General features: G+C 46.1%; 1 protein-coding gene across 1 annotated transcript in view; it reads left to right on the forward strand.

The window, feature by feature from the left end:
* Positions 1-3259: 3259 nt before the first annotated feature.
* LOC104514925 (teneurin-4-like) overlaps positions 3260-15197 on the forward strand; it is a gene marked incomplete at its 5' end in the record, with an annotated part of 12216 nt that continues 278 nt past the window's right edge. Inside the window, 2 exons of the mRNA XM_010158737.1 lie at positions 3260-3402; positions 13983-15197. The exon at positions 13983-15197 is cut by the window's right edge and continues 278 nt beyond it. Coding sequence (XP_010157039.1) covers positions 3260-3402; positions 13983-14741 — 902 coding nt within the window. The remainder of the gene's footprint in view (positions 3403-13982) is intronic.

Consider the following 15197-nt stretch of genomic DNA (forward strand, 5'->3'; position numbering starts at 1 on the left):
TTGCACTTGGCCTTGTTGAACCTTGAAGAAACAGGTCATGTCAAGGATGAGTGCCGTGATGCTAGGCTGCTGCTCTGCCATTTCTTTCTGCTGAAGCTTTCTGGGGGCAGGACCTGCGCTGAGCGTGTCCTTGTCATTCCAACCAAATCCACCCAGGTTCAGGCACAGGGAAGCACTCTATCCCTCCGTGCCCTCCCTGGCCCCGTTGTCCTTAGGGGAGCTCAGCACCCAGGACACAGGTGAACAACACGCTTCCGTCTCCAGCGAGGAGGTTTCTGAGCTCGTGGGTACAAATTGGAGGCAGGTGGAGGGGAGAGGAGGAGAAGCAGATATTTATGTTTTGAGAGGCCCATTGTTAAACATGAATATTTTAGCGATTGTACACTTCATGGCGCAGAGCTTTGCTGCCAGCTTCAGCAATCCTGATGGATTGAACTGACATTTCCATTACATGTGTCTGCATTAAGCACTCTTTTTCTTTGCCCTCAAATGAATTTACTGTGAAATGTGTTGGCAGGGTTACTGTAGCTGAAAAAAACCTCTGTGATGTGAAATGTACTTTTCTGTCAAAAAAGTTGTCACTGCCTCTTGGCAAATTAATATTTTCCCCTCTGTTTTCTCAGCTCCACACCTTCCTCCCATGTTTTTGGAGATTTTATGGTGGTTGTTCTGGGTATTCCAACACCTTTTCCCAAAAAGGACAAACTCCTGTTTGCAAATGTTTTGAAAGTCGTTTTTCTGAGAAGTAGCAAAAAAAAAAAAAAAAGGCCTGTTGAATCTTTCCAAACATGTTACATATTTTTCTGCTGTTCAGCATCCCTGCTCTGTATCCTTTTTAACATTTGTGAAGTGCTTGGAAAACGGTTCCTGCACCAACGCTGACCTTCACTGTTTTACTTTGTTCCCCTGACCACCTGGCCCACAATATGTACATCAAAGGTCTTCATTTCACATGTGAAGGATTTGGAAGCAGGCTGCCTTAGTGCTAAGCAAAAAAATAATCAAATGAGCCTTTTAATTTCTTTCCCTCCCTCCAACCTCTCGGTTTCAAAGACACTCCAAAAACAATCTGTACATTGAGTGAACAGAAGTGTTTTTATTACAGAAATCCTCCTCCTTCCACATGGATTGTCACAAGGGCTTTTTGGACATCTGCCCAATCTCAACGTTTTGGCCTGTAAGAAAACAAGCAACAGATAGTGTGTTTGTTTGGCTCCTGGTTCTCCAGTCATCTGGAAGTGCCTTATTTGCCGCTTGCATCCGTAATTTCTTTTCTGACCAGCTCTTCAGAACACTCATTTAGGCTCTTGGGGAACAGAGGAAAAAAATATGCAAAGGTGCATATTTAAATATTTAAATTGATCCCTTTTTCAGACTGTTTCAACAACATTTATTGAGTTTTACAAAAGGAAAATCAAGCCCCTTGCACGTCCAGCTTGAAGCAGAGCCATCACCAACACAATCCCGGTTACATGCAAAACGCTTAAGACCCCTGGGAGCTGATATTAGTCAAACTTTACCTTCATACCTTTTCTTTTCTTGCAATTGCTGTTTGTGTGCCAAATGCACACCATATTGCTTGAGGACTGTAGCAGGTGTGTCCTTCTCGAGAGTTCAGTGAAGGCAAACAAGGTGAGATCATCTGATGCTCTGAAATTAAGGGGGGAAGTGATGAGGAGCTCAAGCAGATCTAGGAGTTAGCCAGCCTCATCATTATTTCCTCCAGTGGATTAACATTTAGCTGCTATTCCTAATATCTGTGCAATCAAAGATCAGGGAAGTCTTTTCAGTCCGTACTGTCAAGGGAATGCGGGAATGCAGGAATGATGTCCCAAATGACTGGGTTTTCCATCATTTCACTTTTTGTACCAGTGGTCCCCCTTTTGCATAGGAAAATGGTTTATCGCTTGTAGCCAGCAGTTTTCTCAGCATCTGTGGACTTCTAAGGGGTTTGTGAAAGATGCCCAGGCAAATTAGCCTTTTATCTGTAAATTTATTTGCACTATAATCATAGAATCATAGAACGGTTTGGGTTGAAAGGGACCTTAAAGATCATCTAGTTCCACCCCCCCTGCCATGGGCAGGGACACCTTCCACTAGACCAGGTTGCTCCAAGCCTCATCCAGCCTGGCCTTGAAGGCATCCAGGGATGGGGCATCCACAGCTTCTCTGGGCAACCTGTTCCAGTGCCTCACCACCCTCGCCGTGAAGAACTTCTTCCTGATATCTAATCTAAACCTCCCTGCTTTCAATTTAAACCCGTTACCCTTTGTCCTGTCACTACAGGCCCTTGGAAAAAGTCCTCTCCCAGCACCCTTGTAGCCCCTTCAGGTACTGGAAGGTGCAATAAGGTCTCCCTGGAGCCTCCTCTTCTCCAGGCTGAACAAGCCCAATTCTTGCAGCCTTTCATCATAGCAGAGGTGCTCCAGCACCTTGCAGGTAGTGTGGAGACTGATTTTAAATGGCAGTATGAAAGATGATGTGACTTTATGCTGGTTTAATACTCAAACTACACCATCTTAGGAAAAAAATGCCAAGAAACTCAGGACTGAGGTGGAAATACCATGGAAAGAGCAGAGGATACATCTGGAGCCTCTTCCATGAGCGCCTGCCAAATGACCAGGCTGGATGAGGCTTTGAGCACACTGGTCTAGTGGAAGGTGTCCCTGCCCATGGCAGGGGGGTTGGAACTAGATGGGCTTTAAGGTCCCTTCCAACCCAAATAATTCTATGATTCTATGATCATGCTGTTCGTCCTGGATATCCTGATATTCTGGCTCACAAAGCTCTTAATTTAGTCTTCAGCCTGCAGGCGCTTTGAGAGTCCTCAGGAAGGGAAGTACTGTGGCTGAGATGTTTAGAGTTGACTGTAGGACTGGACAATACCTCCCATTCAGCTGGAGCATCTCAGCCAGCATTAGTGTGTTGTTGTCCCTAAGCTTCTCCTGCAGCACACAGTTCCTGCTCACAAAGGGCAGACGTGGAGTTGGCTTTGATTTGGGCCATTTGGTCACTGACAAGGCTTCTGTTTCAGAGCTGGGAAAGTGCGGGAATAGGCTGTGGTTGGCAGTGGAAAGCCCAGCTTTGGCACGTGGTTCTTTCATGGACCATTAAGATTAGTACTTTTCATACAAAGTAAGCATCATTTTAGCCAAACTGCTGCAGTGCCAGGCACTGTAGGGTACTCCTCTGTACCTTCTCCAGGGCAATCCTGCCTCAGTGATCAGATAATCTGATTTATGCTTCTCTTCCCTTCCAGATGTCAACAGTTGGCTGCTCACCTTCGGGTTCCAGCTACACAACGTCATCCCCGGCTACCCCAAGCCAGACATGGATGCAATGGAGCCGTCCTATGAGCTAATCCACACACAGATGAAAACCCAAGAGTGGGACAATAGCAAGGTGATCCATGCCACTCCATATAGTGTATCTCACACCCTTATCTCACACTATCCATTGCAATCTTTATTTCAAACCCCTCTATCAGCCTGTTTTCACGTAGTCGCTGGGAGATTAAGAGCCAGCCAGTCCCCATTACAGTAATGAAATCTGACTGAATAATCTCATCCTAAGTTCCTTACTGCATTGGTGCCTTTCCCTGTGATATATTCTGGTGGTTGCTCAATGAAACGGTGTGTTACTCTTTCTTTCTCCCACAAGAGGCCATGATATCACATATTAGAGTCTAAGTTCAAGGCCTTTGCACCAAGGATTCTTGGAAGTGAAAAAAAGCAAATCTTGGTACAGAATCAGTTTTTGCAGATTTTTTTTTTCTAAAAATTTATTCAGTCTGGTTTAAAATGTCTTAAACAACAAGTCCAAGTACTTCCCTAGGACATTGTTCTGCATTGCAGTGGGTCTCACCAGAAAGAAGTTTTAGGTGATAGTTAACTTTCATTTTACCTGACTGGGTTTAATCCCAGGTCACGGTGTCCCGCTTTTAAAAACAGGCCTGCATCACAAGCCATTTTGGTAGATGCCGGCACAAAATTCACTGATGGAATTGGCATGACAAAAGCTTTTACAGCCCAATCATATCCCCCTCTCTTCCAGTTGGGAATTATTCAGCTGAAAGATGGAGGCAGCACTGTTAAAGGTTAGCACACTGGGTCAGGATCCGAGAGCCCTGGGTTACTCCCAGCCCTACTGCTTATCGGTGGTATGACCTTGAAAAAGTTGTTTACCTCTCAGGATACTCTTTCATCTCCCAGCCTGATTTTAGTCTGGGGTTGCTTTCATCTGTTTAGTCCGAATCCTCTTTAGTCTAAATTCCTGCTTGCTATTGCTGTGTATTCTAGTGTCGTAAGAGCAGTGAGGCACCAGTGTGTTTGGGGAGATCAGGATATGCTCTTAACATTTCTGCTAATAAAACGATAACAGCAGGAAGTAGAATTGATCCCAGATGCCCTCCTAGCCTCTTTAGCTATGAGTTCACTGAAATTTCACTGTCCTGCAGCAGATTCTTGAGGTCCTGTACGCAGAATAAATGGGGAGGTGAAATACACTGTCACATTTCCCCAGCCACAAAAGGTTATCACTCAGAGGTATGAACAAGATACTGGGATTAATAAAACAATCACGTGTCAGCCCGTCCTTGGTACTCAGCCTCATAGCTATGGTGAAGACAAGCTAAAATGTACCAGCTTCAACCTCAATGAGAGATTTATATTAAGACCTATCACTTTATAATAGAGGGGGACCACAAGAGCCATGCCTTTGCTACCAGGGCTGAGGTGATGCTTGAAAACGATAACACCGCCATCACTCGGTTGTGATTTGGGGCTCAAAGACTCCTTTTTTTTTTTCTCTCTTCTTTGGATTAAACAATTAGATGCTAGTAGAGATGATTTCTGTAATGAGAAATAGCCTCAGGATTTTTCCTTCTCTCTGATGTGACAGAGTCTCCCCAGGCAAAGCTGCACAAGAGAAGACAAAGGGGAAGGCTCGTTCACAGACCGCACCAAAGATTGTCTCTAAATTGTTATGTGCAGTAGATGATAACTTCCACAGAACCACAACAGAAATCATTATTATTAGTGGTGGTGGTATTATTATTATAATATAATTATTTTATCATTAGTTCATTATTACCATTAGGCTTATTGAATAGCCAAATAACTTGAGTGACAGCTTGAAATTAAGACCATCACTTGCTCATACAGGCAGCTGAAATAAAACCAAGGAGCCCTCTCTTCCATCCACCCATTTTCGGTGAATCTGCCTGAATGAGTAGTGAGAAGAAAAGAAAATCTCCACATTCCCTGAAGGTTTTTAAAACAAGAAGCTGCAGTGAGGACTATGCAGGGACCTGCTCGGTGAAAGAGGGCTTTATGCAACTGCCGTGCTTCCAGATGAGTCACTTTACACTTTAATGTTGAAAGTGGGATTTAACCATTGCAGATTGTTTCATATTCTTCCCCTGTGTTATGACAGCAACAAAACACGAGCATTTTTATTTTCGTCTACGGTTACAGGATCATGCTGTGATAGCGAGTGGCTCTCAAATGCTATAGAACAAGTTTCCCTTCATTTCTGTCACATCCAGCATACTGTAGGCATATATTTGCATAAAATCAATGCATTCACATGTGATACTTGAACATATGATCCATTTTCTCCTAAGCCTGTATGTGCATTCCACACTGATGTTTCACGTGCAGTTCTGTATGGTCCAAACCCTTCCACCCACACATACACACCTCCAGGCACAATGCAGCCCTCCTTCCTACTGGTTCTCCTGTATTTATTGATGAAACCTGTGGAAGAAAATATGAACTTTTGAAGATTTCACATAGTAAATGACAGAATTAAACAAGATTAAATGGAAGCACAGAAAATATTTTCAGATAAGACTGATGAAACTGTGAAATGATCTTCCAGAGCATATGGAGGAAGCTCCAGATCTTTTGTCATTTAAAAGTAGCTTGGACAGGGCACTGGATAATGCCCATCCTGCCTGCAATCTGGGGATATTCACTGAATGGTGTACCACAGCTTTCACATCTCCATACCTTCCGATCCCTGGTTTCTCTGGGTCACATACCTCCTTGCGACAGACCAAAGCAAATTTGAATTAATCCACTGGCTTCACTGATCAAAGCTGTGGCCCAGCAGATTGAGTCAGGTCTTTTATCAGAGAGGAATGAATAACAGGAGCACAACAGCAAAGCAACTGACTCCACATAAATGGCTGCTTCGTCTCTCTTCAGCGTGCATAACCAGAGGGCCCTAGCATCTCCTCCCAAAACATTGTTGGTACTTGCCTTGCAGGGCTGGAAGAGGGGAGAGATAATTCTGACTTTGAGCATCTACCAGCTCAGAAACAGCCATCGTGTCATAAACCTTGCACTAACCCCCTGCAGCTCTGGAGTGACATTTAAAATCCAATACTCTGTTGTGCAGCACTTTCCCCCCCTCCTCCCTGCCACCGTGAGGCTGTCACTAAATTGTTCGTTGAACAGGTTCAGTGTTATTGGCCGCCAAGGGACTCTGGGTGACCTCTGGCATATTGTGGAGCTGCTGCACCTCAATTCAATTTATGTTTTTGGTTTTTTTTTTTTTTTTCCCTTTTGTCTTGTTGAACTGTTAGGTAATTGCTGGAGCCAGAACAACTCTATTTGCAGAGAAGGGTGTTTTGGAGTCGGCGCTTATATTGTTAACTACATCATATTATTAACTACCCTTCTCTCCCTCCCATGAACACTCTGCCTCCAGGAAGGTCCTGGTTTCTGCAGTGCCCTTTACAGGCTGTGCTGCAGGAGCAGCTTTTGGCATCCCTTATGGAGTAGCATTTTGGAGACAAGGGCTGCTCTGGGATGCTGGGCCGGGCAGTGGGCTGAAGGGCTCTTTACTGGCAGGGCTTCTCCCAAGGACAATCTGTTTGTGGGACTGGCTCTGCCAGTGTTCATCATTCAGGGAGGACATCCTCCCATGGCAGGTGCTTTCTCCTGGGCGTGGGCCATCATCCTGTCTGCACGATTGTCCATCGGCCCCTAGTTATGTTTTGCAAAAGCAGTGGCCAGTTTTCACTGTCTCTGATGCAAGGAAGGGAGTTGAAGTCTCAAATACATTAAGCTCTTTAAGCTTTATGAAAATAGATGAATGAGAGGAGGAGACAAATCCTCTTATGTCCCCACAGATGGAAATCTGCTTGATGAGCTCAACCTTGTTGTCCGCCTGCAGCTGTGTACACTGGCAGGGTGGAGGAGAGACCTGTCAGAGAATCACAGAATGGTTTGGTTTGGAAGGGACCTTAAAGACCATCCAGTCCCAACCCCCCTGCCATGGGCAGGGACACCTTCCACTAGACCAGGTTGCTCCAAGCCTCATCCAGCCTGGCCTTGGACACTTCCAGGGATGGGGCATCCACAGCTTCTCTGGGCAACCTGTTCCAGTGCCTCACCACCCTCTCTGGGAAGAATTCTTCCTTACATCCAATCTAAATCTCCCCTCTTTCAATTTAAACCTGTTGCCCCTTGTCCTGTCACTCCCTACCCGTATAAAAAGTCCCCTTATCCTCTCATCCCAAGAGTGAGCACTTGCATTTCACTCATTGCTAGCCAACCAACATCTACAGCACTGGGCTTGCCGGCCAATCGCTCCCGTCTGTTGTCCCACGTGCATTCCTGGTTGGCAGGTTGCTAAGCAGGCACATTGCCTCTCAGCCAACCAGCATCTGTGCTGATGGGTAGGTGTCTGATGGGCTGTTGTGGGTGCTGGGCTCCTCCTGCACCTCCCCCAGCTGAGAGTTGGTGAGGGACATGCCAATGGGGACTCAGCCTCAGGTCATGGCCAGGTGGTTGGAGGGAAGGGGTTGCCTTCTGAAGAACAGGTTTGTTAAGAGAGAACTAAGGGGTAAATAGGAAGGAGTTAACGATGAAGAATATTTCAAAGGAGTCATAACTTCCAAACCTTTTGGAAGAAGTGTCTTTCTGTGTTGTAGGCCATATGGTGGTAAGAGAAATACCTAGCTGTGTATAATGGCACAAGGATGTAGAGAAACTTGGAAACATGTTCACGTATTTCACATCTTGGATCCTTGATGGGAAATTAAAGCTTTCAGTCTCACACTGGAAGGCGATATTTAAAAACAACAGATGATAGTATCTGGCTATGGTATTTCAAATCCTCAAGAGGTGCCGGCAAAATGCAAGAGGCTATTCAGGGATCTCTGTAATGTGCCATTCTCTTGAGCTCTCTGCGGCAGCGAACAAATGATGAAGGTCGTTCTCTTCTCTCCGATGGGTTGTTACTAGATAAAGTGAAATGTCACCTAAGGACATCTGATTAAAAAAGACTGTGAGGAAAAACAAACCCAGCATATTTGTCACTCACATCTAGCAACAAATATTGAAATAAAATAGCTATGAATTCCCTTCTTTCTTCCGTAAAACTGGTTTTATAGATACCTTGGTTTACAGTTGCTAAAAGCATCAGCATTTTTTAGAGCATACCTCATGCCACTGCAGCCTTGGATGGAAATTTTCTGGTTTTCTTCCTTGCCAGTTCATTAAAATGACTTGTAAGATGAAACAGAAATGGTAATTTCAAAGTCAGAGATACACTACCTCTTTGAACTACATATAATCTGTTTGCCTCCACCCCCTTTGTATTCAGAGCAGAGCGTACAAGCCAGCTGTACTCTAGTTTGCCTGAATTTGTTGGAGGTTTTTTTCTGTTAGATGTGTTTGCTTTTCTTTTTAAAAAAGCGCTGTTCCCAAATACACTCTTTTATCAAAGAAATGCACTCAAACAGTCATTTCAAAGTCAACCTGGGCCCATTTTCAAGATAACAGAGATGTGTTTAGTTATTATAATAGTTAAGTGATGGTGATGTTCAGCATTACAGCGTTGAATGTCTCATCTCCTACTTCCCTACGTGAGAAAAGATGGGGAGAGCCCAGAGGGCCTGTAACCAGTCCCAGGTGGAAAACCCTTTAGTTTGATTCAGTTGCCCATACAGGGACCAGTTCAGCAAAGTGGCCTCCAGGTGCTATTCCAGAAAGGCAAATATCTGCCCGAGCTTCTCCGGTTCCTCCCTGCGCTGCGCAGATGCCGAAGGCACCTGGGACGTCTCAGATCACACTAGACAGCCATGTGTTGGTGTATGGGCAACAGAAAGAGTCCTACAGTCAACACTGACTACAGTAGGTGAGAAGCGGGTACAGAGAAGGCTGGGACAGCCACAGTTTGACAGGTAATGGCTCAGTTTGCCAGCAAAGGTAGTTCAAGCCTGCAGCTTCAGAAACCTCCCACTACAGTGTCTCCGAGCGGGCACACAACTGGAGGTTGATTCCCAATTCTTGAGCTTTGGTCAGACATTTTATCTCTGTTTTAGCCACCAGGAATAGTGCCAGTCCTACCGTTTCACATGCACATGAGAAATGCTGTCCTAGAATAGAGGAGGAGGTGCCCTGGATGCAGACCGAGAGGACCAACAGCCAGGTGTCCCTGGGCACGAAGGGACCGTGCTGTCACTGTTAAGTCACGTGTTACCCCTTAAACCCCCAAGTCCTGCCAGTAGCGGGGAGGATGCTGCTCATTTTCTTGCTGAATGGCATCCAAATGAATCATAAAATCACAGAATGGTTTGGGGTGGAAGGGACCTTAAAGATCATCTAGTCCCACCCCCCCTGCCATGGGCAGGGACACCTTGCACTAGACCAGGTTGCTCCAAGCCTCATCCAGCCTGGCCTTGAACACTTCCAGGGATGGGGCATCCACCGCTTCTCCGGGAAACCTGTCCCAGTGCCTCCCCACCCTCTCCGTGAAGATCTTCTCCCTGATATCTAATCTAAACCTCCCACTTTCAATTTACACCCGTTACCCCTTGTCCTGTCACTACAGGCCCTTGGAAAAAGTCCCCTCCCAACTTCCTTGTAGGCCCCATGAACAGTGGGACTGTGGAAATTTTATGACTGCATATAATATCACAAATGCAATATGTAACTAGATCAAGGAAAGGTCCAGTACTCTATTATTGGATCATAAATTGGGGAAAAAAAAAAAAAAAAAAAAAGACTTTAAAAGTCAGGGTTTCATGTTATAATGGGCAATTACTCATCTGAAATTCAAAGCTATGGAGAATCTGACCTATAAATGGAAAATTGAAAATTACCTCAGGCCAGAAGGTCCCAACTACTGGTCTGTGGAACTTGAGGAAGGTAGATTATAGCACAGCTGTTGGCTGTTGTATCAGCTGTTGTACCTGTTGTATCACAGCATGTACCAACCAGGCTACCATCTGTCCTGGATTTATGACAAATCTAAAGACACCATCCACCCTTAAATTTGTTGTACAACTGTTTCCCTCACAAGACTCCCTTATCTCATTTTAGAGTATGTCTCTACAGCTAAGAGCAGTCCCTGGCACTGAGACCAGGTAGAAGTGACCTGGAGGGTTAGGAAATATGTCTTGGGGAAAGCAGTTGCAGGGATTCAAAACCAAGACAGGAGTTAGAATAAAAATTAACCAGTGTGGATGATAAGAGGTGCAATGCATCTCACCTTTCCTCCTTCTTTCATTTAACCATATAAACATAGAGTTACAAACCACCTACTTTTCCAAAGCACAGGAGATTATGTCATGTCACAGGGTCTGCCTTGCAGCATCAGCAGGGTTTCAGTGCTCGTTGAAAACTCAATTTTCATTTGGGATCAGAAGAAAAGACAAGGCGACCTAATTTGCAGGCACTTACAGGGGATCTATACCTAATAGCTGGCCCAGAATTGAAAAGGCAGTTGAGTTCCTAAAGCTCATGAAGAATAAGTACTGATGATGGAGACAAAATAGGAGGAGAACTGGGGGCATTCCAGGAAGGAATGATTCTTCCATGCCCAGTGATTTCTGACCTCCCAGAGCTCCCTTCCCCAGGGTGCTAACCAGTACATGGTGTAGTTAATTCCAGGGACTCCATATCACTCAACTGGTGGGAAACATGGTGATGTATATATAGGTGGTGACATCTAAACGGCCACAGGACATAGCAGTGTAGCATAGAAGACCCAGTTACATCCTTGAGTGAAGGCACTCACGCCAAACGGTAATTCAATGTGAGTAATGAGAAGTGCCTTCTCCTGTCATTTGCAAACATTACGGAGGCAAGTTGGAAGAGCAACGCAGCGTGCTTGGGTAGTGGGGAAGGACCACCTATAGTCACTCCATATGGGATGCACCTGAGAAGAATATCTTGCTGTTTAAATCTCTGAAGAGTAAATAGCTAACCAAGGCTGTGCAATATACGCTTATTTAGAATGGTGTTTCATGGAGCCTAGAGACCTAATTGCTCCATGTCCATCATTGGTGACATCTACATTAATTATGTCCATTTTTTGAATAATTCGAGCACTTGTGCAGTTGGCAGGGGAATCAAGGCTCAGCTCCCTGGTAGTTTGTTAATTATATTGCGCTGTAGGCTGTGTGTGTGTGAGATCCTCCAGTGGCAGTATGGGGAGAACAAGAAAGAGCTCCTCCTTCATAGAATCACAGAATGGTTTGGGTTGGAAGGGCCATTTAAAGGTCATCTAGTTCAACCCCCTTACAATGAGCAGGGACACCTTCAGCTAGATCAGGTTGCTCAGAGTCCTGTCCAACCTGCCCTTGAACACTTCCAGGGATCTACCACCCCTCTGGGCAACCTGTCTCTGTGTTTCCCCAGACCCTTCTCTTCTCCAGGCCGAACAAGCCAGCCTGTCCCCACAGCAGAGGGTCTCCAGCCCTCAGAGCATCTTTGTTGCCTCCTCTTGACTCATTCCAACAGATCCATATCCTTCTGATGTTCCAGGCCCCAGAGCTGGACATTGTACTCCAGCTGGGGTCTCACCAGAGCAGAGTACAGGGGCAGAATCACCTCCCTCAACCTGCTGGTCATGCTGCTTTTGATGCGTGGATAAGCCCAGGATAGGGTTGGCTTTCTGGGCTGTGAGTGCACATTGTTGGCTCATTTTCAGTTTGTCATCCACCAGTACCCCCAGGTCCTTCTCAGCAGGGCTGCTCTCAATCCCTTCATCCTCCCCCCCCCCCCTATACCTTGTTGAACCCCCCAGGGTTCCCATGGGCCTGCTTCTCAAGCTTGTCCAGGTCCTTCTGGATGGCATCCCATCCCTCAAGCCTGCCAACCACACCACTCATCCTCAAACTTGCTGAGGGTGCTCTTGGTCCCACTGCCTATGCCATTGCTGAAGATACAGCTTCATAGGTAACTGGTGACATACGTGACTGCTTCCTGCTCCAACTACTATGCTGTTCATCAGAAAGGGAAAAGGAAGAGTGACTTCAGCCTCCTTGTAACTTGAATAAAAGTCATCCCAGGGTATTAGGGATTTTAATGCTTTACAGCCCAAAAATGTGCTCTTGAACTTGTGTATCTCTGTTCCCTTATAGTTTTCTCCTTTATAGATCAAAAATGCTCATAAACTCTGAGTGAGTTTCAATGCTAAACCCTTTATTTTAATGCTTTCTTTAACGCTTTGAGACCCTTCCCTGGAAAGAGCCACCATGGAAATGAGGGTTTGTTGCCCTTCCCTCACCATGTTCCAAGTCTTAGCTGAGAGGTCCATGCCAAAATGCCTGTATCATCTGAACTGCCATCCTGCACCCAGTGAAGGATGTGAGCCTTTAGCTTGTGGACAGTTTAAGGCAATATCCTTCATGGATGTTAAATTTCCTCAAAATAATTGGAGTGCAGCAAACTTTTCTTTGCAGCCTATTTTTAATCCTGGATGTCATTACATTATTGAACTGAGCCCTTGGTGGTGCCAGGAGAGTTTTGTCGTAGAATCCTCCTCATGGTTTTGTGAAATTTGAGCAAATAATTGTTCATGAACAGGGGTCTGTAAGAAGTCTCTGCTGCCGTGAATTGATGAGAGCATTTCCAAAGACATTTTGCAGTAATGATGAGCTGCTGACTCGCTGTGTGCTTGCTCCATTATACGCTAACAGCAAAAGTGACTTTGTATTGTACCTGACTGCAAATGATCCAGCCTGTTGTCTCTCAGCCGTTCTGCCTCAGCATATGCCAAAAATCGAGTACCAGGTGTGGCTGGCCTTAGCTCAGGGAGCCTGGCACATCATAGGGGGGTTGCAGGAAACAGAGGTTGGATTAAGGGCCTTCCTTCAGTTCTGAACAACCTGCTTTGTCCAGGTTGAAATGGGATGTAGAATGGTTATGGCTACTTGCATAAAATCATGGAATGGTTTGAGTTTGAAGGGACCTTAAAGGCCACCTCATTCCAACCTCCCTGCCACGCGCAGGGACTCCTTCCACTAGACCAGGTTGCTCCAAGCCTCATCCAGCCTGACCTTGAACCCTTCCAGGGATGGGGCATCCACAGCTTCTCTGGGCAACCTGTCCCAGTGCCTCCCCACGCTCTCCGGGAAGAATTTCTTCCTGATGTCCAATCTCAATCTCCCTCTCTCAGTTTAAACCCGTTACCCCTTGTCCTCTCACTCCCTGTCCTTGTAAAAAGTCCCATTTGAGTAGCATACCTGTGTTTCAGGGCTTTTAGAGGTAGCACAGGGAGGTACAAAGTGAAGTTAAAATAGAGGGAAGTTTTACAATACTTTCATACTTTCACAGAAATTCTGCAAGAATTTTATAAAGCATCACAGCACAAGTTTCTCTGTGAATATGTGCGGATGAAGAACACTGAAGCACGAAATAAATGCATGTGCCCAGGCAGGTGGGAGAGTCCAAACTAGGCCCTCATACCACTGAGTCAGAAAGTCCTTCTCTACCTCCGTCAGTCTGTAAGAGTAAAAAGAGTTCAGTTTATTGAAACAATGAGCATTAGGGGGAATCACCTGAGAAAACGTCTCTTCCATTAAAAAGAATTTAAAATCTGAAAAAAAAGGTGATAAGGGAAGAAAAAAAATGGAGCTCTTACACAGATGTTTCCAGGATGGTCTCCAGCATGCTAACAATGCCTGAGGTCGTCAGGCTTCTCTTTCTAACACATCCTTCTCTTCTTTCTCTCCCTCTCAGTCAATTTTGGGGGTCCAGTGTGAAGTGCAGAAGCAGCTGAAGGCCTTTGTCACTCTAGAGCGCTTCGAACAGATCTACAGTTCCAGCATCGCCGGGTGCCGGCAGGTCAAGAAGAACAAGAACTTTGCCTCCGGAGGCTCTATCTTTGGCAAAGGCGTCAAGTTCGCCATGAAGGATGGGCGCGTGGCCACCGACATTATCAGCGTGGCCAACGAGGATGGGCGGAGGATCGCCGCCATCCTGAACAACGCCCATTACCTGGAGAACTTGCACTTCACCATCGAGGGGGTAGACACTCACTATTTCATTAAGCAAGGGCCTTCAGAGGGAGACCTGTCCATCCTGGGTCTCAGCGGCGGGCGGAGGACCCTGGAGAACGGTGTGAACGTGACAGTGTCCCAGATCAACACAGTGCTGAGTGGAAGGACTAGACGTTACACGGACATCCAGCTCCAGTACGGCGCGCTGTGTCTAAACACTCGCTACGGGACCACCTTGGACGAGGAGAAGGCCCGCGTCCTGGAGCTGGCCCGACAGCGCGCCGTCGCCCAAGCCTGGTCCCGGGAACAGCAGAGACTGCGGGATGGGGAGGAGGGTATTCGCTCGTGGACAGAAGGGGAGAAGCAACAAGTGCTAAACACAGGCCGGGTACAGGGCTACGATGGCTATTTTGTGATCTCAGTGGAGCAGTACCCCGAACTCTCAGACAGCGCCAACAACATCCACTTCATGAGACAGAGCGAAATGGGCAGAAGGTGACAGAGAGGGTCGATGCGGTGACTTCTTGCCAAAGACAGCTACTCTTTTGTGGCCACTTACCTGACTGTGTTGTACTCAATCCTTTTTCTAAACTGAACAAGGCGGGGGGGGGGAGGAAAATAGGAAGAGAAGGAATAATACGGTTGCACTGTAACTCATGCAACATACCTTTTTTTTTTTCTCTTTAATTTGGCCTTCACGTGTTTTTTTGCAATGAACAGAAGGTATATTTTGCCGTAGTGTGATCACAGTGAAATTTACTGTCTCTTGTCCTTTTTTTGGTTGGTTTTTTTCCCCCCCTTTGTGAGGAATTTTAAGTGGGGAGTCGTCAACGTACGTCCTTAGGTGTGAAGTGCGAAATGGGTGTCTGTGCTGACTTGTGTCATCCTAACCCTTTCTGATTTGGGGCAGGGACAGGTAGCCTTCCACCCGAAACACGGGGGGCCCGCAGCATGC

The sequence above is a fragment of the Eurypyga helias genome, unplaced genomic scaffold (genome assembly GCF_000690775.1).
Source record: "Eurypyga helias isolate BGI_N326 unplaced genomic scaffold, ASM69077v1 scaffold5859, whole genome shotgun sequence".
In the NCBI taxonomy this organism is placed as follows: domain Eukaryota; kingdom Metazoa; phylum Chordata; class Aves; order Eurypygiformes; family Eurypygidae; genus Eurypyga; species Eurypyga helias.